A 25,834-nucleotide genomic window follows, 5' to 3' on the forward strand; every position below is an offset into this window, starting at 1 on the left:
TCCCCAAGGATTTCAAAGTATTCAATAAATGTGATTGACTGAATCTCATTCTTTTGCACTAAAGTAATATATCACTGAGGTGTTTGCCACATTTTTTCTGCTTAAAACTGAGTTGTTACTTGATTTTAGTGAATGCAGTGTTAAAAAAACAGAATACAAAGTAATCAAGTTAACTAATTTTAAGGTAGCGAGGACTTGTCCATTTTGAGTGACCGATTGCTAATTTTCTAAAGCACTCATTGATAGGCTACTAGATTGTAACACTAGGAAACGGATATGAGATTCCCAATCTTGAGAATTTATAGCTGGGATTAGTTATTTCATAGCTTTCCAGTGTGATTAGAGGATTGGAGAGAAAATATTTAAAGTTAAAATAAGTGGTGTGGAATTTAACAGGGAGTAAGTTACTGATTTTTCAGAGTAGGAACAGAACTTTATAGTCTGAAATACTGGTAGTATGATAGCATAGGAGTATTGTGTAAACTGCATCACTCTGAAGTTCCTGATTATCTCAAAATTAGAAACAGTTGGTCGGCTCTATTAGCTTTTCCACCTGTGATAGAGTCTTTTGTTTGTTTGTCTTTTATTCTTCCTGGCATTTAGATAGAGATGGCTATCTTCTATTTTAATGAAAGGCTAAGATGGGGAACGGTGGGCAATCTGTTCATGTTCGTGCACTGTACGAACCCGATGCGTTTGACTGAGCTTAAAGCAGGGTGAGGAGGGAAGAGCCTTGTTTGCGCTCTGCTCTTCCTTCTCTTTATTGTTGGGTTCTTTGTATGCTACGGGTATAGTGCCCTGGGCCCTAGAAAACCCAACTTTTCCCCTAGTAAATGGAATTTTAAACTTTCCCTAGCTTTGGTGTGCTAGGGTTGCTTATTATCTGGTTTTTGAGTTTTAGAATTCTGATCAATGCTATAGCTTTTTTACATTCAAAAAGTATGTTTCATACGTAGTTTTGTTTTATGTTTCAAATATTATAGCAAGTGGCCTACATCAGAAAACAGTGTAATAGTACAGAAAATCGTGTATTGTTTTAACGGTTTTGAGTCTATGCTTTTTGGTTTTTTATTAAAGTGTGATTTGAATTGTCATCATACAAACACGTCTGTAGTTAGTATCTTAGAAACAATGCACGTTATAAAAAAAATCAAGGCTACCTATGTCGGTTTCATTTGCAAAGTTGTACACTTGTTTTAAGGCTATTAATTTATTCTTTAGAAAATATGACTTACATTAATATCTTCTGATGGACATAATAGTGACAAAATATACACAGGATGTTACTGCAACAAACTGCCATGCAACAAATACATTAAGTAATGAAGAAATTGAATATATATGGCCTAATCTAATTGACATTTACATTGAAAATTTACAACATAACCAATACTTAAAAATTTTTCCCCTTTCCATTTGGCAGTAATTTTACTTTTTACAATTTCCATGTAAAACCCATCCGAGTGTGATTTTGGTGAAACTTAGACATTGCTCTAGTCTGTGACAACCTGAGGTACTAAACATTTCTCTCTGATTTCACTGTCTTCAAAGGTAATTTTGGGGTTCCTTTTAGGATCTATCCACGAGTTGTGTATTACAGCATTATTAGGCATGGGGTCAGCTTCTACGATAGAAACAACTCGCTTTTTCATTTTACTTTTCAAGACCTTTTGAAATTTTTGTCTAGTGAATGCGTACAATAGAGGGTGAAATATGGTTGTTCCATACGCCATGACTAGAAAACACAATCTTAATTTTACCAAAAGGTCACTTGGGCCTACACATAAAATGGTGGTATTTAAAACAGAAATTGGTGTCCAGCAGAGAAGGAATGTAGAAATAATCAGTAAGGACATTTTGAAGACCCTCTTTTGCCTCTCGCGTCGTTCCCGGTGTCGTTTCACCGCTCTCCGGAGGGCAATGATGACGGACACCGAAGTCCTTACCCCGAAGACCACGTTCCTGCCCCCACTGCTCTGAGACAGGTCTGTGGGCGCATGCTGCGTGCTTAGAGAAATGGTCTTTTTCTTTCTTGTTTTCTTCTTCTGCCCTGTTGAAAACCTTGTGCCTATTCGAATATTAAGAGCCTGAAGTATTTTGGTGTACGTGATTAACATGACGACAACGGTGAAAAAGAATATTGGGATCTGTACCAGCAGATGGTAATACATTCCCAGTTCAGTGTAGTATTCATTTGTACTGACGCACAAAAGTGTCTTGTTTTCCCACGTATTTCCACTCGGAAGGCTGAAAAAATTGACCTCCATAAAGGGAATCAGGAAGGAAAAAAATGAGAAAATCCATATGGATACCATTAATATTACAGCCCTGCCCATTGTCAGGATTCGGTTTGCAGGTTTTACCGAGATGTCATATCTGTCCAAAGTAATAGCAAACACGTTGATTGCTGTGGAGACACTTGCAAAAGATACACAAGCCTCGTGGAAGCAGCAGATGAGAGCGGTGTTACTCTCCAGAGAAAGCAGAAGGATAACTATAGTTAGAGGGATGCACCCCACGCAAATTATTACATCAAGTACATGAAGATTCATTGTAATAATGTTACTGACAGAGTTGATTAGGTTGGATTTCATGCAGTAAAGTACCAGTACGGTGAGGTTGCTGCCAAGTCCCAACACGATTTCTAACATAAGAAATCCGGTGAGCGACACTTGAAAGCTTAATGGATATGAGAGTGGTTGGTACATGTTGGTGTTGATGGCATCAATGTCATCTCGCACTGTAATGTTAGATTCAGACTGCATGTTGACTTCCAGAATGGGAGAAAAACACATTCTTTTGGAGCAGTTGGTGTTTTTCCTAGAAAGTGAAATAGAATACACTTTGATATTTGGCAATTTAAATGACTTGTATCAAACATGTGCCCTTTGTAAGATCTTTTTTATTGTGCACCTAACAACCACAAGCTTAACTTTTTAAGTTTATAACTAGTAATGAACACGTCAATTTTTTTTTAAATCCAGGTTGTATTGTTTAGATGTAAAAGGAATTGAGTCTTATTTTGAAGAAATTTCTGTCTGGGGATGACTCCTGTATACTACCAACTGAATTTACTAAAACGGGGTTCCTTATTTGGGTTCTTCATGCTTATTATTTGAGGCAAAGTACATTTCTGTATCATCGAACTACCCAGTATGCAAAAGTAATTTTAACACAAGTGTTTTAAAATTTCATTTAAAAATGTGAGTAGGTGGAAAATAAATGCTATTTTAATATGTTCTAGCATAATTAGTGTAGGTGTAATTATTCCTGGGAGATTTCAAATGAACGGGACAAGTGTTCATTTAAAATGATAAGTCGTACAGAGCACCAGTTGGTTTTAAGCTATTTTGCCCATGTTCTTCATTAAAATTCCGATTCAGAAGCCAGACATGGGCTTAAATGGATATCTAGAGTTATTCCTACAGACATAGGCAAATGAGAAGTATTTTATATATGACATTTATGTATATGAAAATACTCTTTGAATTTCATACTCAGCAAACTTATACAAAGTGGAAGAAAAAGGAAATTATGTTAGCAGTAGAAAGAAGCCACAAAGCTTGGGAAAAGAGCAATAATCATTCATGAATGATTTTATTTTGTGGCCACACCCTCTTTTTGGGGGGGTGTGGGGGAGAATTTTGTTGAAGGAGAAAATGGATATTTAATGTCATATTGAAAGCCTCTTTTTGAAGTGGTTTATAATAATATACCAGTTGATTTTACTTCTTTAAATAAATTTCTAGTAAGAAATGAAATCATAGGGAAAATAGTATCTGAAGTTCATTTTTAAAGGAAGCTTTATAAGTTACACATTGCTTGTGAAGCCTTTGTATAAAGCAACCTGTGTATAATTTCGAATTTAAAAAAACCCACTCTTTAGCTCATCGATACAAATCTGCGTTTAATATTTGGGGGTTTAGCATGATTTATAAAAATAATGTCTGGTTTTTGGTTAAAATGCCAGTAATCCAGTAATCAGTATGTTCAGTTTAAAATAGGAAATCATACAACCAACTATATTTCACATTCCAAGTGCACAGTTTGATTGCAAATTTCTATTTAAATACAAATTAAAAAACAACGTTTTTCAAATACCATATGAGCCTTTCATTTGATTATAACCTTTAGCAATTTTCAGGAAAGACTTATACTTATGTATTTCAATTTTGGAATTAATATTACAGAAACAAATGCTAATGTTACCAATCTATTTTGAGCATAATATGAAGCATTGCTAGAGGCATATTTATTCAAGTAACTGATGGCCTTTGCTCAAACTGGAAGCCTATAAAAATGGAAAATAAAAGTATGCCAAATTTTCTGATCTGGCAGATTAAACATCAGGTTTTTGTCACATCAGTTAAATTTACAGTTAAAACACAAGTGTCAGGTTGGCTGATAATTAAGAAAACTGCAATTCCTCTAGAGAAAAACTCTTATCTTTTGTAAATGTTAACCTGTGTGAAGAGTCCATGCATCTTCTGACCTACCTGTTTGCTGTTGCCTTAGGGGCCTTTTGGCTCTCTATGGCAGTTTTTCACAAATTGATACACGATGCCATTGCCAGACTTTTGACATGAATTTTCACCTGACAACACTGAAGAAGCTGTGCTTATTTCATGTCTTGTAGGAATGCTTTCATTTTTCTCTCCAATACTTCAACTGCATGAATTGTGAAATTGAGTTGGCTGATGCATTTCTAAAACCCAGTGCATAATACTTTGTTTTGCTTTAAGAAGTCACGACCAAGAGGAACTATCCTCAAAAGATAAGAATTATGTTTCCCTTGGAAGGGATATATGATAGTGTCTCTTTATATTCCAGGATGTGTGGAAACCAAAAAGGAAACATACGGTTTCTAGCTTCTATAATGTATTTAGACATCCTTTTGTAAATTACAAGTGTATGAAGCAATCCTCATTATTTTAAAATGGTTTCTTGATCACATAACTTGCTTTGTTTTATAAATCCAGTCCATGTTCTTTTTGATAAAAACCACCTGCTACTTAATTTGGTTTCCTTTCATTAGAAGAGGATACTTAATTGGTCATAAAACTCAGATGGAAAAATCCATTAGTCATATCAATTGATATGAATATCAGAATAGTGCAGCAAATATTTGTTAAAGCTTCCTTTAACTTGCTGGTGAAGTAAATACATTCTCCTTTTGGAAATTCACATTTCCTGCTTCTTCAAGAACCAGTAGCATCCATAATTCTGGTATGTTAAAGTATAAACTCCCCCGTTAAAAATTCTCACCATTTTGTTTTCAGGCTTTTACAGTTATGATGCTTTCTCTTTTGCAGCTTTTCTCTAGCATCTTCTTAGGACACCACTGACTTGTTATATCCCGGTAACAATGTAGATCTCGTCCCCGATTTTAACTCCTTAATGCCTTAAAATCCTGTGTTAGAAGACCATCCTGCAGTCCGTGGCTTAGACAGCCATGGAGATGCTTGCTTGCTCTGTTGCATTCTTCATTAGGGCAGTTGTAAATACTGAATTAGTGACTGTGGACCCTTGTGAAAAAGATAAAGAAATAATGGTTAAGGAATTGAGTACCTAATAATTTCCAATTAATTGAAAATATTTTAAAATCATGTAGTGTTGGTTATCAAAATAAATAAGCTATGTTATCAGAGCCAGAACTATAGGCATACAATTAAAGCTTGCTTTAAAGAATATGTTTCCTTTTCCTAACAAAAAATGTATATATAATCTTATCAAACAGCATTTTTAACTTTACAAGTAAAGTCTTGCGACAAAAACTGCTTTTGTCAAACTAATTTCTGCTCGCATTTTAGAAGCTAACCTGTATTTTCGGAGATTATGAGCCATTAGCATACATGAAATATACTGTCGTTCCCTCTTGCATTTGTAATAAATTTGACCGTATTTTCTGCTCTAAGAATATTATAGTTTGGCTAATTCTTAGCACATGGTTTGCATTTTAGTTGATTAAAACAGATTCTATGATAAGATACTATAAATTTCCATTGATGAATTGTTCATGTGGTTGAAATGCAAAGGCAATAAAAAGCTAACTACCAATTGAATAATTTTCAGTGAACATTCTTATCTGAAAATTAAGCAATAAATAATAACTAAATAGTAAACCTGGTTCTTTCAAGATATTGAAGGCTTTCTTTTTTTTTGAACACTTGAGAAACATTAAGAATATTTAATATGTTTGAAATAATTTAAAGCTGGTGTCTTCATAGTGAATTAACAAAGAAAATGCTTTGTATTTTACAATACACTCTATAAAAAATGACATTCAAACTATAGCATGTCTTAAATAGATCTGAAAATTACATCTTTGGGAAATAGTAGAATTAAACAAAGTAACTTATACAAATTAGGCTGAAATTTCCCAAAGTAATTTTACCCCACTGTGCTGATTCAAAAGCAGCTGTATACTAGCATAACAAGCACATCTTACCTCGGGTAAGGATTTGATAGATTCTTGATGTAGTTGAAGCGTTTCCAGTTTGATTGATTCATTTTGTTCACTTGTTAGTAGGACTAGGGAAAGAGGGTCAGGCACATCTCTTCGAAAATGACCTTAAGAAAAATAAGTGCCTTACTGTGCCATTGTTTCAGCAGTCCTGCTAATGTATAGAACATGTCGTGCTGCTTAGAGGCTGCTGCAGTCTCTCACTCTTCCTACTGTGGAATCAATAAGCATCTGAAAAGACATAATGAAAGTAATTTAACATACTGAAGGCTTCTCGTCTCTGGAGACAGCATTTAGATCAGTCTTTCTAAAAAAGGCATGGCACTGCTTTTCAGAGGAAAGCCTTTCTGAGCAGCTTTTGCAGAATGACAGCCTACCTTGTCGCTTCTCTCCACTGCAGAGAGATGCAGTGCGTTCACTAATTTTGATTGGTCAGTTGTATTGGGCTTAAACTGTGCTTCATATGTATAGCAGGGATTTCCCGCCCCCTTCTCACCCTACCGTTTTATATAAGGATGCCCCCCCCCAAAAAAAAGAGCTAAATTTATAAGTGCTTGTATGTTGCTCTTAAATAGAATTAGTAAATTGGTGTTTTAACCATGTGCATTCTATTCTGGTTTGTTCACTTAATGCTAAACACTTTAAAATGCAGGGAAATGAGAGGCAGGAATTGCATAGTAAAAAGTATATATTCTTTTTAAAGACTTGATAATTGCACTTGAGAAATATTTTAGTTATATATATGTTTCTGATTGAGATTCTTTGTTCTGCAAATAGAAAGCTACTGCATCTTTACTGTGCACCACATTGAATTTCAACTATTTTTTTGAATTGAAGTCATTTTCTCTGTGTATTTCAAAGTATTGTGAGCATCTCAAGGTGATAAACTCTAGTTATGAATTCAGTATTCATTCATTCAATTACTTATGTATTCATTCACTCCATTCATTCAAAGTATTAATCAGATTGGCTTCAGGTGATTGTATTAGGAATTTGCTATAAATCTTATTGCTCTATCTCTTTGCCATTCTCAGTGTATAAAATGAATAATTGGCTTTACTTTTAGAGATCACTTCACCTGTGGGAAGGAACCCTTTGATCATCTGCCTTAATATTTATTTCAACTGACCTGGACAATCTGCTTCTTCTTCTTTTTTTAAATAAATTGTTTAATTGGGGGCTCTTACAGCTCTTATAACAATCCATACAGCAAGTGTATCAAGCACATTTGTATATATGTTGCCATCATCAATTTCAAAACATTTTCTTTCTACTTGAGCCCTTGGTATTAGCTCCTCATTTTTCCCTCCCTCCCTCCCTCATGAACCCTTGATAATTTATAAGTTATTATTATTTTTTCATGTCTTACACTGACCAATGTCTCCTAGAAGAGTATCCTCAGGGGAGGGAGGGAAAATGAGCTGATACCAAGGGCTCAGGTAGAAAGAAAATGTTTTGAAAATGATGGCAACAAATGTGCTCCACACTGTGGATGGATGTATAGATTGTGATAAGAGTTGTATGAGCCCCCAATAAAATGATTTTAAAAAAATGAATGGCTATTCCCTTAATATTATATGTAGCTATATACTAATATTGTTGATAAATGCATGTGGCAAAGAAGAAAGTAAATAAGCTGCATGTCTTCATAAATCGGGAGAAAGTGAAATAATTTTAAATAGATATGCTGTCAAAAGAATAGAAATAATGGTATAAGTAATGAACTTTATAAAGTTGAGTTTTTGGAGAGCAAATGTTTTGAAAATGATGAAGGCAACGAATGTACATATGTGCTTTACACAATTGATATATGTATGGATTGCGATAAGCCCCTAATTGTATGAGCCCCTAATAAAATGATTAAAAACAAAAACAACAACAACAACAAAAACCAAAAACAAACACTGAATTGTTATTAGCTTTGATTATCTATAAAAATGTTCTAAAAGTACCAAAAAAAAATGTTCTAAAAGTAAAATAAAGATGTTCTACTCTCAATAGTGAGGATAATTTTATTTTTATTTAATATGTAAAATTTTTTATATTTGTTGACAAAATATAATACATGTTTCTGGTGGCTGAATTGTTAGAATATTAATCACCAATTATTCTATAGTTTAGTGATATTCTCTATTTTAAAATATTGTATAATAAATTTAATTTGCAATTGAAAATATTTTATAATTTTGAAAGACATTATGTACTTTTATCATCTTCCCATTCACAGTAATGGCTAAGTAGTATATAACATTTGAATTGGATTTATATAGAAATTGTGAGTAGTGTGGTAGAAGATTTAGTTGTGATTTTCTAACATTTTCTGTATAGCTTTGGGTAGCAAGGCTTTGGTAACGCTAAAATTGAAATTGCTAACATTCATGCATTGTGAAAGTTGAGAAAAAGGGTCTTAGTAAAAGGCCAAGCATGTTGAAAGACAGTTGATACACACACACACACACAATGTTATTATATGCAAAAAATACCACCAGAGAAAAGATAATAGCATGAGTTGGTGGTTGGCTTGGGAAATTTGTAGTAGGGGCAAAAAGGAGTTGTTAACATAGTGGCGTATATATCTCTATATATGTGGGAGTGAGCAGAGGGAGAGAGAAAGAGTGAACATGCAGTGGTTAAGTGCTTGTCTGCTAACCTAAAGGTTGGTTGTCCAAACCCACAAATGGCTCTGTGGGAGAAAAGACCTAGTGATGTACTGTTACAGACATTAAACCAAGAACCCATGGCTGGTAAGTTATTTATGGCTCATAGTGACCCTACAGAACAGAGTAGTATTGCCCCATAGGGTTCCCAAGACTGTGAATCTTTACCGAAGCAGACTACTATATCTTTTCCCCCTGGAGTAACGGGTGGGGGGAGGGGCTGGGGGCGTGTTGAACCACTAACCTTTGGGATCGCAGCCAAGTGCTTAATCACTGCACCACCAGGGCTCCTTTTGAATAAGAATTACAGAGTGAGTAGGAAACTCTACAGTTCCACTTCTACTCTGACCTATACGGTCTGTATGAATGGGAGTTGATGTGAAGGACACAACAACAGCACACATCTATGAGAGGTGAGGTTTTCAAAAAGTTTCTGAGACAGTGGAATTGAAAGATAATACAAGTTTTCCGGTAACTTTTTGTTATAAAAAGTAACAAAATGTGAAGCTATCCTTCCATGATATATCCTTGATCTAGGCTTATCCACTGATTTTCATTTTTTAAAATTTTATTATTTTTCATTTTATTGGGAGGTCTTACAGATATTATAACATCCATGGTTCAGTTAGCTCAAGCATAATTTTACAATCACTACTACGATCAGTTCAAAACATTTTCTTCTTGAACTCTTTGGTATCAGCTCCCCTTTGTCCCTCCCCCCCCTACCCCCCAGAACCTTATTATTATATTATATATTATTATTATTCCCATATCTTACACCATCCAGTGTATCCATTCACCTGAAATTCTGTTATTCATTCCCCTTGGGTGGGGTTATACAGTCATCATTGCTATCAGCTCCCCCTTCCCATACCCTCAGGGAATCATTACTCCTGTTAACTATTTCTGAAGGGTTATCTATCTTGGCTTTCATGTATTCGAACACCTGCAAGTCTAACAAGATTAATGAGGTAGGTAGGACAAAGACAATAATAATAAGGGGAGGAAATCTTAAAGAACTAGAAGATAGTTATGTGTTTCATCAGTGTTATACTGTTCCCTAGATTTATTATCTCTTCTGTGTGACCCTTCTGTGAGGGACTGTCCAATTATTTTACAGGTGGGTTTGGGGTCTCCACTTTGTCCATGCTCCTTCGCATAAATTTGATTGCTTGTTTTTGAACTTCTGATACCTGTCCTTGGTGACACCTCATGATTACACAGGCTGGAGTGCTTCTTCCATGTGGGCTTTGTGGCTTCCCTGCTAGATGGCTGCTTGTTTAACTTCAAACCTTTAAAATGCTATATCTTTTAATAGCCGGGCTTTCTTCACCACATTTGCTTATGCACCCATTTTTGTCTTCAGTGATTGAGTCTGGAAGGTGAACATCATACAGTGCCACATTATTAGAACAAGCCATTCTTGTATGGAGGTAAGACTTAAGTAGAGACCCAAAGTCTATCTGTTTCTTTGTTGTATTTACATATTTATGCATACCTAGACTATATATATTTACATATACATATCTATATTAATACCTACACATATAAGTTTTACTTTCCTTTTCTTTCCTTTCTTTCCTTTTTCTTTCTTCCTTCTCCACTATCATGTTCACCCATCATTCACTTCTCAGTCATTCCTCTCGAATACATTTCAGTTAATCAACATGGCCAGGACCTACACCCTCCTCACTGTCAATTTTAGAACCCTTGTTTTCCCTTGCCCCTGTCGTTATTGGCTCACTGCTCAAACACACCACCCCCTCCTCCTCTCCCATGCCCCACCCACCTCGGAAACATTTGTCCCTTTGCTGCCTCCTTGGGATTGCTTATCCTTCCTATCTTATGTAGACAGACCCTGAAATAATAACAGAAAGAAAGACCATCCCAATAGTTCCAAGCTGTTATGCTGTGACTCAGTGTAGATGGGTATCTCTGTTGAATAGTGAGCAGGACCTATTAGAATCCATCAGTCCAACCCCCTTTTCTATCAGCACTTATACCCTTTTAGTCCTCAGCATTCTTGACTGAGAGGCGTGCCTCCTACAAGTCCCCATTGCTCCTACTGCAGCCAGGAATGGGGTGGTCTAGTGCCTCCACCTAAATACACCTTTGGATTTCCAGTGTGGTCCCACTGTAAGTACCCCCGACCAGTTCAGATGAGGTGCCAAATGCTGCCCCTCAAATCAGAAGTCTATAGTTCGGATTCCTTGGGGACTTCGTGGCTTTGCTCCCATTGCTGGTCTGTTGTACTTCCCTCTTAGTTTGCCTCTATGTGAGCAGGTCAGACCTGCAGCTCTCCCCAAACTGTATCTTCAGTGCTGCCCTCTGGGAAGGGGGCGTCATGTCTCGAGCTGAGCCCAGCCGTTAGGCTTATCCACCTCTGAAGGTGGTGTTCCCATCTCTATAACTCTTTCTGGAAGGGTTCTGCCTGTTCTGATTTTCACCATGTCACAATGGCAGTTTGGGCATCCTCGAGGAACTCAGATCATGTTCTATTTCAGTCCTCTAACTTTGGGGAACAGAACAAAGTATGAAGGGACAAGACCAGTACTATGAGGTGGCTGTGGTAAGGTTTTTCCAATGAAATTGTCATAGAACAGTCCTTGTTACCCTCAAAGAATGGGTGGTTGCATTGTTACAATGGAACAAAATTCCTTGGCACAGTTTTCCTGGCCTTTTTCTCACCCATGTAGTTTTCAGTTTTCTTAAAATTTCTTCCTAATAAGGCCCTATTGTGTTTTTTGAAAAACTCTATGAAAACTGCCCCTTTTAAATCCGCTCCAAAGTCACCATAACCTTCTAAACTTACCTCTTTGCCTTGAATTGAACTGGCTCAGCGAATCTCCTTGGGCGTTGCTGTCTGCATCATGGTTTAATTAAAGATATGTCCTTGGTTATAATCTGTTCATCAAATCATCTTCATTAGCTTTGATCTTGCTTAAAAGACTGATGGAAAGAGTCGCTCATTGAACTACCTGATACTCCCTTAACACCTTGTAGGCACTCATTGAGCCAAAGTTTTTCTGAAACCAAGATGTTCACCTAAAATTGAAAATGTCAAACCTGTCTTCAGGAAATGACATTGTCCCAATGTTCCATTTAGTTATTCCAACTACATGAAAATGAAAATCTCACTTTATTGCATCAATGGTAATTCTACAAGCTTCTTCCATTGATTCCTGGGCTTCAGTCATAGTTTCTTCCTTCATCTAGGTTGACAGGTTTTTTTTCTCTTGACTTGTTTTTGAAGTCTCTCCATCCTTCCTTAACATGCTCGACCAACGTAAAACCTGCTGTTTTATATGGAACACCTTCCTGTAACTTTATTGCATAATTTTTATTATTTGAAAGTAGGTCCACTTGAGGCTTGTTAAAAATGTGTTATTAGCCTGACCTCATCAGAATTTTTTTCCCATGACACAAAAGGTTTGGGGTTTTTTTTTTGTGGACACCCTAATGAGTCTAAGACAAGTGTGCTACTGAGATAACTGGTTGGCAGCCCCCCACAGCCTGCAGAGGCACGTTCATACACATTTTGTTTGGGATAGACCTCTCCATGTGTGGACAAGAACTGTAATAGTGATATTTGGGGGCTCATTCGTATATTGACTTATCCACAGCTCTGGTTGTTAATCCTTCTCCTTACCTGTCAACATGGTTGGTGATCACACCAGATCACAGAATGGAGGGTTACATCATTAGAAAATCATTATTAAACTACCCCCCCAAAACCACAAAAAGCCCCTACCAAATCAAGTTAATATGTAAGTGTCAAATTATATTATTACATAACTGTCAAATGGCTGAAAATTACCCAGCCAAATTGACACATAACCTTAAATATCACAAGGAGAATTACGTTTACCTCACACCGCTGTTTCCTACCTTATTAGTGCACAAGATAGTTGGATAGTAGTTTATTGTTATCATAAATTCACAAAGTTATAACAAGATAGTCAATAAGTGAAGTGAGGTGGTAATGCTTTTCTGCCAAAAAAAGTTCAAGTATTATATATATGAATTTTAAGGGGCCAGACCCAAGCAGAGCTATGTTAACCCTCCCCAGAAGATTATAATACGAAGAACAGCACTGAAGATGTAGCCCAGGGACAGAGGCTGGTCCGTCCAGACCAAACGGGTGCAAACTAAGAGGGAAAGAGAGAGAGAGAGAGAACCTCATTATGGCCCACCATAATGGCCCACCAGGGATGACATCCTTGCTCAGAGCAGCCAATGCACAGAGAGGACCGTAGGGCCAGCCCCACCACGAGACATGACGTTCCATCACTGACCCATAGCACTATGGGGATATCACTGGAGACACTGTGTGGAAAGTGTGCCCAGTCTGCCCCAAGCACAGCGTGGTGAAATGCAAAGGGAGTGCAACAAGGCAACAAGGGGAACAAAGTATCCAAGTCCCTGAGGAATCCTGAAAATAGACTTCTGACTCTGGGGACAGAGCTTGGCATCTTATCAGAGCTGATTGGAAAACTCTCGTGAGGGTCAGCAGACAGACCTGGAACTATCTATCCCCCCCCCCCTTTTTTTTTAAATCTTATGTCTCTCTATAAAAGATAGGCAGGACAAACAATCTGGAGGAGAAAACAATAGGACTAGCAGTCCCAGGGGGACATGGGAGAGGAGGGGTTGGCGAGGGGAAGCAGGGAGCCAATAAAGGAACAACAAGAAATCTAAAATTGATGGCAAAGAGGGGGTATAATGCCTGGTGGGATATGATGAAGTATAATGTATCCAAGAGGAATTACTGAGAACCGAATGGAAGGTGAGCATGATAGTGGGACAGGAGGAAGGTGAAAGGAAATAGAGGAAAGAAGTAGGAGCCAAAAGCTATTTATAGCAGTATAGCTATAGGCATGTGTATATGTACATATATTAATTTATAATGAAAGGGATAGAGACCAATATACATGTATTTATATGTTAAGTGTTAAGATAGATGGGTTTTGGGCCTATACTCAAGGCCTCCCTAAACACAAGAACACTTTATTCTAATAACCAGGCACTCTTTGATACTCACCTTGCCGACGCAATCGCTGAAGACAAAATGGGTGCTTAAGCAAATGTGGTGAAGAGAGTGGATGATACCTGGCTATCAAAAGATGTAGTGTCTGGGGTTTCAAAGACTTGAAATTAAACAAGCAACCATCTAGCAGGGAAGCAAATAAGCCTACGTGGAAGATGCACACTAGCCTGTGTGATCATGGGTTGTCAGTGGGATCAGGTATCAGGTATCAAAAGATCCAAAACAAGCAATTATATCAATGCAAAAGGAGGAGTTAGGAGTGGAAACCCAAAGTCCATCTGGAGACAATTGGACATTCCCCCACAGAAGGGTTACAAGGAAGGGACAATTCAACCAGGGTGCAGTATAGCACTGACGAAGCACACATCATTCCTCTAGTTCCTGAATGCTTCCGACACCCCACTACCTTGACCCAGTTCCACCTTATAAATCCAGCCAAACTGGAGTACACGCATTGGTACCGATAAGAACTCTCAACACATGGAATTTAGGACAGATAAAACCATCAGGAACAGTAGTGGGAGTAGCAATATCATGAGGGTAGGGGGATGGGGGCGGGTGGAAGGGGGGAGAAAGGAGTAACCCGTCACAAGTTTGGATATATAGCCCACCCTCCAGGGGGATGAATAACTGAAATGTGGGTGAAGGAAGACAACAAGTGACTTGTGGTTACAGATGCGTTGCTGGTTATTTCCCGAACAAGTGATGTGTAGTTAAGAATACTCCAGGTATCACAAGCAACAGTATGTTTTCATTCCATACATTGCTTACTGTCACGTCAATTCTGACTCATGCCCCATGTTTTCAGACTAGAACTATCGTTAGGGTTTTCAAGGTTGGTATCTTTCAGAAGCAGATCACCAGTACTACCTTCCAAGGTGTGTTTGGGTAGATTTGAACCTTCAACCTTTCAGCAAGTGGTCAAGATTTTAATTGTTTGTGCCAGTGAGAATCCACCAATGATTACTGTAATTTTATGTAATCTTTTTTAAAATCACAAACTGACTTAGTGCTTGCCCTCTAGTTGCTGTCCAGTTGACTTTGATTCATGTGTCAGAGTAGACCTGTGCTCCATTGGGTTTTCAGTGACTGATTTTTAGATCTCCCGGCCTTTCTTCTTTGGATAAATTGACTCCAGCAGGTTAGCAGCTGAGCTTACTAACCTTTTGTACCACCCAGAAACTCCTAGTGATTGTAAGGTACTCTTCTTTCTCAGCAGGGGAATCTTAATATTTATCTCCCATTCTTTACAAGTATACAAATATCTAAACTACTGACCTGAGAGTCACATATTCTTAATTTCATAAAAAACTTTATTTCAAATCACCCACAAGGGGTATTAAATAAGTTTATGGGAAATATATTTGAAAAATAATGCACTTTTTCCACAGGCTTTTGGAAACTACCTCTGTGTAAGAGTTTTACAGAAATTTTATTTTCTGTAGTAATAGATTTTCACACTTGTGTATTTAATCTGTTTTGTATTCATATAAGAAACTATTTTGAAAAATGCTACAGTTGGTGGTGACTTGAAACCAAATTTCATGTCATAAAAATATATTATAAATTAATTGCTCTTAGCTTTTCCAACGATCCCTCAATAGATCTGAATCTAAACCCCAAACAAAACTGTAAAATCCATTTTTACTCATGTTTCCCTTTTAAATTATAAATATATATATATATATTTTAAATTATAAATATTTTTATTGCATGTTTCTTTTAATTTCAAATAATATTTAGAAGAAGAGAGTCTTTGATTTTTAATTTTATACATCTACTCCCTCACGTTTTAAAAAATTGGGTATGAGAGAGTAATTTATTGTTCACATTTGCATTATACTATAGGGATAGATGTTGCCATGGATCAACATCTACTCAATGGCAGTGAGTTCGTTTGGGTAAACATTCGTATCAGTAATTATCAATGCATTGATAATTATTGGTGATTGGAATGTAACAGTTGGGAACAAAGAACAAGGAACAGTACTTGAAAAATATGGCCTTGATGATAGAAACAAATCCTGAGATAGCATGATAGAATTTTGCAAAACCAAAATGCCCTCTTCAACACCACAAAAAGCAACTATGCACATGGATTTCTCCAGATGGAATACACAGAAGTCAAATTGACTACATCTGTGAAAAGAGATGATGGGGAAACCCAGTATCAACAGCTAAAACCAGGTCAGGGACTGACTGTGGAGCAGACCACCGATTGCTCATGTCTGAGGTCAGGTGGAAGCTGAAGAAATTAAAGCAAGTCATGAGAGCCAAAATATGACCTGGAATGTATCCCACCTGAGTTTCAAGAACAGGTTTGCTGCATTGAACACTAATGGCAGAAGACCGAATGAACTGGGGGAGGACCGCAAGACCATCATTCATGAAGAAAGCAAAAGATCCTTCAAAAGAAGGAAGGAAAGAAAAGGTCAAAGTGGGTATCAGAAGAGACTCTGAAACTTGCTTCTGATCTTAAAAGTAGCTGAAGTAAATGGAAGTCCAAGATCTAAATAGAGATTTTCCAAGGACAGCTCGAGAATGTGTTCGAGAATCCAAAAGGAAGAACACATTCAGCATACCTTAAACTTCCAGCCTCATGTTGCAACCTTGAAAGGGGCAAAATATTAATGACACAGAAATCTTCAAAAGCAGATGGAAATAATATACAAATCATTGTACCAAAACAAACTAGTGGCTATCCCATTATTTCAAAAGGTAGAATATGAGCAAGAACCAATGGTGCTGAAAGAAGTTCAAGCTGCACTGAAAACATTATCTAAATACAAGCCTCCAAGAATTGATGAAATACCAATTGAAATGTTTCAACATGCTGATGAAGTCCTGGAAGCATTTACCATCAATGCCAGGAAACTTGGAGGACAGCTGTTGGCCAATCTACTGGAAGAGATTCATATTTGTACTCATTCCAAAGAGAAGTGACCCCACAGAATGAGTACATTTTAAACAAGATCCTTGGTATCACATGCAAGTAAATTTTTGCTGCAGGTCGTCTTAACAGTGGTTGCAGCAGTGCATTGACAAGGAGCTTCCAGAGGTTCAGGCGAGATCCTGAAGAGGATATGTAACAAGGGATATCATTGCTGATGTCATATGGATCTTGGCTGAAAGCAGAGATTTATCAGAAATATGTTTCCTTGTATTTTATTGACTATGCTAAAGCATTTGTCTGTGTGAACCTTAACAAACTATGCATAGCTTTGAGAAGAATGGAAATCCCAGAATGCTACATTGTGCTCAAGCAGAACTTATACTACATGGGTCAAGAGGCACTTGTGAGAACAGAAGAAGGGAATACTTATGCAGTTTATATGTTGAACCAATAATCAGAGAAGCTGGATTATTTGAAGAGGAATGTGGAATCAGGATTGGGGGAAAGCTTATTAAATATCCAAGATAAGCAGATGACACAACCTTACTTACTGAAAGTGAGGAGGACTTGATGCACTTCCTGATGAAGGTCATGGGTTGAAACCTTCAGTATGGATTACAACTCAATATTAAGAAGACCAAAATTCTTGCATTATGATAAATGGAGAAAAGGTTGAAGTTTTCAAGAATTTTGTCTGGCTTGGATCCACAATCAGTGTTCATGAAAGTAGCAGTGAAGAGATCACAGGTTTCATTGCATTGGGTCAACTGGTGGCACAAGACCTATTTTAAAGAGTTGAAAAGGGACTAAGATACACCTAACCCAAGCCATGGTATTTTCAATTGCTTTATATGCATATGAAAGTTGGACATTGAATAAGAAAGACCAAATAAGAATTGATGTATTTGAATTATGGTACTGGCGAAGAATATTGAAGGTACCAGGGACTGAACTCCTAAGAGAACAAACAAATCTGTCTTGTCAGAAGTACAGCCAGAATTTTCCTTAGAGGCAAGGATGAGGAGACTTAATTTCAAGTAGATTGAACATGTTTTCAAAGAGAGATCAGTCCCTGGAGAAAGACGTCATGCTTTGGAATATGGTGAGACAGTGAAAATGATGAACGCCTTTGAGTAGATTGATTGACACAGTGGCAGCAATGAGCTAAACATAAGAACAGTTGTGAGGTGTGGTAATTGCATAATCTGTTGTCAAGTTTGAGAGGGTTACGAGTAAATGGATGGAGTCTAGCATATCAATCGTTGTATAGCCAATGAGGCCTCTGTGTGGGCATAGCCTTCCCCTGAGGATTCTGGGAATTCCTGTATTTCCTCTCTGGAGGCGGGAGACACACACTCTCTCTGCTTACTCCCTGAGAGACGCTCTAATGACAAGACACATGGCACTATGTTGATAGACCCTGTGCCCTGGGAACACAAGGAGTCACATGGAGACCCTTGCCAGCACTGAGATGCTTAGAACACCATTGGATCCCACCCACTGAGATCCCACCCACTGGCCTGTGATCTTCCCACCCACTGGCCTGTGATCTTCCTGCAAGTGTTTCGCGAGTCTGAAGAGGGCTTTATAGATTGGTATAGTATATAAGGGCTAATATCAGACTTATGGACTTGATCTGGACTGGGCTGGGATGTGTTCTCAGTACACAACTGCTCTTGTATATAAAGCTCTTTTTTACACATATGAGTGCCGTGAATCTGTTTTCTAGCCCACCTGGACTAACCCATGAGGATAGCATAGGACTAGGCAGTATTTTGTTGTTTTATACAGAGGGTCGCTCTGAGCTGGAATTGACTTGATGGCAGTGATTTTAGTTTTGGTTTGGAAAGTGCCTTGGAATCATTTGTAAGATAAATATGGGAAAGTTAGTTTCTAATCCTTAGGATCATCATTTTTTTTAAGTATCTTTTAAGCCATTTTGCCTTTTTTGAATGACTATTTAACATAATTAGCTTTTAACTCTAATATTTTAGTTCAGTGGACAAAAGATTATTATGGTTTAAAGCTAATTCAAAATTTTCATTTGGATTTTCAACTTTAAAATCTTTTCACAACAGATATTTTACCAGAAAAACAGAAATGGACCATCTGCTGAAACTGCCAGTAAGTGGGGGTAGACAAGGTTTATAGTCAACAACTTGGCTGATTCATTACCTGTCAGAGAATAAATAAAACTGAATCATAATTTGATAATGTACATATATCAGAATCACATATGTTTGGTAGATACAAAATTCCACAAGGCAGTCTTTCTTCCATAGCCTTTTCTACTTTAGCTAAGTTGGGCCTTTAACAATTTTCCTTTCTTTTGTGTTTTATATGTCCGTTTATTAAACAAGAACTCCTGCTTCAAATTTTAATACAACATTTATTAGGATTAGTGTTGAGAGAATTATTTTGCTCTACATACAAAAGTACAGATTTGAACACTGTGCATACAATTTGGACAAGAATTATGAAAAATTAATCCTTCAGAGGAAATGAAGGGGGGGAATGCAAGGACAACATGAGAGACTCTGTCTGCTGTTGGGGGCAAACAGGAACAAAGGCTTGGGGCCCCCCAAGACCATTCTACACAGAGAGTCAAACCCAAGAGCTGCCAGGGCTGGAGTCCCCCTGAGGGCACTGGTGCCAATTTGAGAAGAGGAGGCCCCTGATAAGCCGTCAGCCTCTGCCGACATGTGTGATTTGAACAGGACCCAGAAGACTCGGAGCTGTGTTTTTGAAATGTAGTTATTATATTGGAAAGTTACTATTTAGCCACCCGACTTGATTTTCTTTGTTATATAATGAGTACATAGGTTGACCTTGCAAGGATAGCCAGAAACCAGTGCTGCAAGTCCAGGGCACCATAAAGCAATACCTTCCTGTTGCAGTAGCTCAGCTAACTCCCTCAGCTGGGTCTTGAGTAAGGATTGGGGGCAGGGAAGCCATGGGCGCAGGGCCACATATCCCACTGCTCAGAGCAGAGCGTTTCAATCTGACCAAAAGCCAAGAAAAGGCCACCAAACAGCTGGAACCAGTCTGAAACCCCCGAGGAAGGGGGAGTCCCATGGACCAGAGGGACCAGGTCCTTAACATTTGTCAGTTTTCATTTTCCATACTATGTGTTTGTAAATCATTGGCCAGCATCACATAGTTTATATAAAAATAGTTAATGCATGCCATTTTCTCATCCAAACCTCGACTTTGAATGATGTGACTATTTCTACAGTTTAAAATCTCCCTGTTGACCGGTTTTTGGCACATCTTTTATGGGGCCTTGTCCAAACTAATAATCCCTCAAATTTTCTGACTTAAGTATTTTGTTGCTGTTATTTTTTGTTTCTGTCAGGCGTAAATTGGTTTGATTCATTGCAAAATAGTCATGGCAAAGCATGCAAGTAAGAAATCACAGCATTCATTTAGAGTGTCAGAGGCAACCAGCCTCTAAGTATGGAAGGGTCCGTAGGTGCAATTGTACGGCGATAATATATAAAGATTACAGTAAAGTCAGAGAGAATAGGAAAGATAGGAGAGAGAGAGTAAAATAGAGGAGTCGGGCATATCTCATGGTAGCATGCTCACCTCGGCCCCTCTTGGTGGTCCACCTGGAGGTGGAAGAAGACAGAGTGGGAGTGAGAGCGTCTTTACTATCTTGGGATATTTGTAGGTAGCTATAGGACATGCATATTCAGGAGTTACATACAGCACAAGGTGGGTGGGTGGTAAGCACAATAAAGTCCCTGAGCTTACAGGTGAGGAAACCTAATACCTGCACTGGGGAAAGACTTGAGAGAGGATGGATGCTGTGGCCGGAGGAGATGACCACTTCTTTAGGGAAAGGGAATCAATCATGTGCTCACTTTAAGGCAGCATAGCTGTTAGGGGAGAATCTGTAGAGATGATATTTAAAGCAGGATAATGTACTTGGACTTTCTCTCTAACTTACCAAAGTGGTGGCTTTCCTCCTGTAGAATACTAGCTTTCCAGATTCCCTCTGCTATCAGTTAGGGAATAAGTCCTAGTCATATTTCCCTCAGTGTTAGTTTCCCATATTAGTGGATTAGAATTAGCAATTACCCAAAATGTTAGCTCAGTGCTTAGAGTACAAACTTTAACATCAAGCTTTTCCTTCTTCTGAGTGATCTGCAGAGGGAGACTTGACTCTTGCTCTAACTGGGTAGAAACCATGCAATGAAACCATTAAAGGAAAAGAAAGAATGCTTCTGGACCCACCTGTGGAGTGCCTTGAAATGAAAGTGATCTTACCTGAGCCTCACTGGCACTGGAAATAAGGGCACAGAGACAGTGTACCCTGAAATCTGGAACACTGACCCTGAGAATGGAAGCTCTCCTGATGGTACTTAGGAGCGGCAGAGGACATGCCCATGGGGAGGACATGCCCATGCGGGAATTTCCAACAGCTCTGGGCGCTTGATTATGAAGCTGCCCTGCTCCCACCAAACCAAACCACCAGCCCTTCTATCCAACCAACTGCATTTATGTTGGGTACAAAGAGATATGGAAGGGCTGTTTAATCCCCCACATAGGCCAACTGCTACCAAGTGGAGCCTTGCCCCCTACCCCTTCCCTCAGAGCTTAGGAGTGGGAACAGCAGGAGGAGGTTTGGGATAAATAGGCCATGGGAATGGTATGAAATATGAATATTTTGTGTTGATAAGAGAACTTTTCCAAAGTCCTTCATTTACAGGAACCTGTTTTGTTTAGGTGTCTTGCACTTCTAACAAGTGGCCTAGTTAAGGGCCTACTGTTTCTCTTTCTTTGGTACTTTTTGAGGGAGCCCTAGTGGTATAGTGGTGAGTCACTGGGCTGTTAGATACACGGACAGCAGTTTGAAACCACTAGCTGCTCTGTAGCAAACTGGGTTTTCTACTCCCATAAAGAGTTACAGTCTTGGAAAACCAAGGGGCTGTTCTGTCCTATAACCTTGTCTTGTAGTGTCTTTATCGATTGGATTTGACTCATTGGCATTGAGTTTGGTCCTTTATATCTTGGTCCATCAGAGAGGCAGTGGTCCTGGCATCCTTGCCTTTTGCAAGTATATAGTGGGAACCAGACAGCTGCACTCTGTCCCCACTACAACCTCACCTGCCAGCCATGGTAAAGCTATTTGGGAGCAATGCCTTTGAAGTGTCAACATGAAGACAAGGTCCTTTCTGGGCAGTGTGCAAAATCCAGACGTTGAATCAAGCACAGATGTTAAGCTGATTTTCTCTACCCTTTCTTTTCCTTTACCTTGCTGGTGATTGAAAAGCAGTCAGATGGTTGCCTCTAGCAAATCCTGCTTCTAATAGAAAATTGAAATATATGCATTTTCTTACTAATTAAGAAAAACCCGAAATACAAAAAAACATATTCCTTGTTATGGGAATGGTGTCTCTCGTGGGTGGGTGATGGTGTGAGTGGGGAAGGATGGGGCAGCCATAGTTCTGTGGAGGAATGTCATTGGTGACCACACCTAAACAAAGCCATTTCCTATGTCCACCTCAGTTGCGTGGCAGCAGAGACCCTGAGAGGGGTGTGGAGTGGGGGGGTTTGTCTTAAATACATTTGATTTTTTTATTCTGTTTAAAAATTTACGTATTAAGTACTTTTATTGAGGCTCTTACATCTCCCATCACAATCCATACATTCATTCACTGTGTCAAGCACATTTGTACGTATGCTGCCAACATAATGTTCAAAACATTTGTTCTCTGCGACAATGCTTCTTTTTAAAAAAATCTATTCTGTCACTCTGTGGCTTTTTTGTTGTTGTTGTTTCTCTACTCTTATTGTTGACTCTGGGGGGGTTTATCTATCTTCGATTCCGTGTGTTGAGGGCTCTTCTCTGTGGCAGTGTGCGTGTTCTGTCAAATCCGATTAATATATTTGATCTTTACAAAAAAGTTGGACATACATGAAGATACAACCTAACATATATATAATTTAATACTAACATAGGTAATAATCTATAACACTAAAGATAATACCAACACAGTAAACATCCAAAAATACTAGAAATACTCTTTATCTAACTGGAAAAGTTTAAATTTATGTATCAGTGAATTTTTTTATATATATAAGACTTGATACTTATTATTCTATATATGCCAATAAATGAGGAACATTAACATAAAATTAAATACTGATTTACCCTGTAAAATATGTTTCCTCTTTGCAACAATGAGTCTGTTTCTAAATTTACCTTTTAAGAGAGCAACAAAGGGCATTTATCAGAACAGTACATTGCTATTTTATCAGAATATTTATGCATCTCTGTGGAAGGAAATTGAACAATTCCTCCAGGTAAGAAATTAAATGAATATTAAAGTGCCTATTTAATGCATTTTGGGGAGAAAGACAAGGTTTTCTACTCTTGTAAAGATTTATAGTCTTGGAGCCCATAGGAACGGTTTTACTTTGTCTTTTGGGTCACCATGAGTCAGAATTGACTCAGTGGATATGAGTTGAGAGTTTTTAATAGGCGAGCATGTTGTGAAGCACATGCTGTAGCAACAAATGGAACCCTAGAGCTGTACACTCATATTCTAACTGCCTTAGAAAGTATTGCTGAGGACCAGGCATGAAAAGGAGTGATCAGAAGAGGAGCAAAGCCATTGACAACAATTTGCAAACATTAAGAGTATGCATTTATGTTGGCTATATAGAATAATATACTGTATTATTTTCATAAGGTGAGTCAAACTGTACAAGATTCAGAAATAAATGAAAAAAACACAGATCTTTAAGAGTCAGTAACAGGGTATTTACCTAATTTAAAAGAATATTTACATAGTTCAAGAGAAGAAAGTACTACCAAACAGATAATGATTTTTAAACAGTCCAAATAAGTGACGGAAGTGCTCCAGAAGTAGCATTAAGTAGTAAAGATCACTTCCTGGTGTATAACCACATATTACTCCATCATTGACACACTTGAATCTTGCATGAAAATAATGGGGAAAGTGTATGAAGTTCATTCAGATAGATTTGTCTTCTTAACTGATGTACAAAATCATTGCCTTGCTCCCTGGGTTGGGAAGTCCATCACTCTGTTCCAAGCTGCAGCTCCTGGTTCTGCTGCTGCTCCTCTAATATTGCCATCTGGATCCAGGAGGTTCGCTGTGCAGGGATCTTGAATCCCAGGGACACATTCTGCTCTTGGCCCTTGATGGTAATGAGGTCCCTTCCCCTGCTTCACAGAGGGCTCATTTTAAGCACAGCCGGGTGGCACTCCAGGGAATCCTGTTAGCATTCATTCACAGGTGAAGCCTATTAGTATTTTCCTGCATCTTCTTATCAGATTCATGCAGGGAAGTGTCATTTGGTCTGATTTAGAGAAGTTGGCTAGAAGAGCCACATGAAGCAATTCACTGCCCCTGCAGCACTTTTTAGAAAGTTATATCGTGGAGTGCTAAGGCACACATCAATCAAAAAATCAAACTCACTGACATTGAGTCAATTCTGACTCCAAGTGATCCTATAGGACAGGGTATAGCTGCCCTCTGACTCCAAGTCACCCTATAGGACAGGGTGTAATTGCCCTCTGACTCCAAGTGATCCTATAGGACAGTAGCACTGCCCTTTGGCTCCAAGTCACCCTATAGGACAGGGTGTAACTGCCCTCATGGGTTACCAAGCCTGTAACTTCATGGGCAAAGAAAGCCTCTTCTTTCTCCTGCCTAGTGGGCTCACGGTTTCTAACTGTTGACCTTGTGGTTAGGAGCTCAACATATAACCACTGTGCTACCAGGACTCCAAGACACACATGCTTATGTAAATATGTATATATATGTATATATATATGTAATTTGCATACCCCATTCCAATATATGTGAAGAGGGTATAAACAGAAGAGGAGGCACTACAAATAATCAGTGTTGAAGACCTTCACATGACTTTATCTGGTCCTAGGTAACTGACTATGAGGAGAGATGAGGCAATCACAGCTGTCTTATTAGTGTAAGGGTTTATAAGAAAAGCTCTTCCATATTTTGTCATGCTGCCTACAGCCTAAGTGAAGGGTGGCAGAAGAGAAAAATTTCTGGGCCTGAGGCAAAAAAACCTCCCCAAGAGTTAAGTAGTTTAGTTTTGGGTATTCGGTACCTTTTTGTTTTCTGTTTTCTTAGCTTTACTGTCACTTTTCTTCCCTCTCTCCCTAAAATAAATATTTATTGGTTATTACTATATGCAAAGGAGCCTGGATGGCACCGTGGGTTAGGCACTGGACTGCTAGCCTCAGAATTGGCAGTGTGAACCCACTTGTTGCTCCTCAGGAAAAAGATGAGACTGTCTACTCTAGTCAAGATTTGCAGTCTCAGAAACCCTGTTTCAGGTTGCTGTGCGTAGGAATGGACTGGATGGCAGTGGGTTTGATTTGGCACTGTGTAATATTCCAAAGAGTTATGTTCAACCTGAAACTTGACCACTAGACAACATCATGATAAATGAAGAGAAGATGCAAGTTGCCAAAGATTTCATTTTACTTGAATCCACAATCCATATTCATGGAATCAGCAGTCAAGACATCAAACAACACATTGCATTTGCTGCAAAAGACCTCTTTTAAAGGGTTAGGTGTGAGTACTAAGGTGTGTCTAACCCAAGTCAAAAGTTTTCAATCACTTCATGGGCATATATGAAAGCTGGACAATGAATAAAGAAGACCAGAGAGGAATTGATACATTTCAATGACAGTATTGGTGAAGAACATTGAATGTACCAGGACTTATAGAAGAACAACAACAAAAAAATCTGTCTTAGAAGGA

At 38.3% G+C, this 25,834-nt stretch overlaps 2 protein-coding genes across 3 annotated transcripts in view; one reads left to right on the plus strand and one right to left on the minus strand.

Annotated features, from left to right (window-relative positions):
* COG5 (component of oligomeric golgi complex 5) overlaps positions 1-25,834 on the plus strand; it is a 296,280-nt gene that overhangs the window by 56,027 nt on the left and 214,419 nt on the right. The window lies entirely within an intron of this gene.
* GPR22 (G protein-coupled receptor 22) lies at positions 63-6,882 on the minus strand. 2 transcript variants are annotated; one of them, XM_004702594.3, is made up of 4 exons: positions 6,841-6,882; positions 6,449-6,694; positions 4,497-5,525; positions 63-2,820 (listed from the first exon to the last, which is right to left on the minus strand). In XM_004702594.3, the coding sequence occupies exon 4, from the start codon at positions 2,793-2,795 to the stop codon at positions 1,494-1,496; it is 1,302 nt and encodes a 433-aa protein (XP_004702651.1). In that variant the 5' UTR covers positions 2,796-2,820; positions 4,497-5,525; positions 6,449-6,694; positions 6,841-6,882; the 3' UTR covers positions 63-1,493. The 2 variants fall into 2 exon arrangements, with proteins under 2 accessions (XP_004702651.1, XP_045144648.1); XM_045288713.1 differs by lacking the exon at positions 6,841-6,882 and having other exon boundaries at positions 5,266-5,525; positions 6,449-6,756.

The sequence above is a fragment of the Echinops telfairi genome, unplaced genomic scaffold (assembly GCF_000313985.2).
Source record: "Echinops telfairi isolate 266 unplaced genomic scaffold, ASM31398v2 ScPeMD7_23;HRSCAF=83, whole genome shotgun sequence".
Classification (NCBI taxonomy): Eukaryota; Metazoa; Chordata; class Mammalia; order Afrosoricida; family Tenrecidae; genus Echinops; species Echinops telfairi.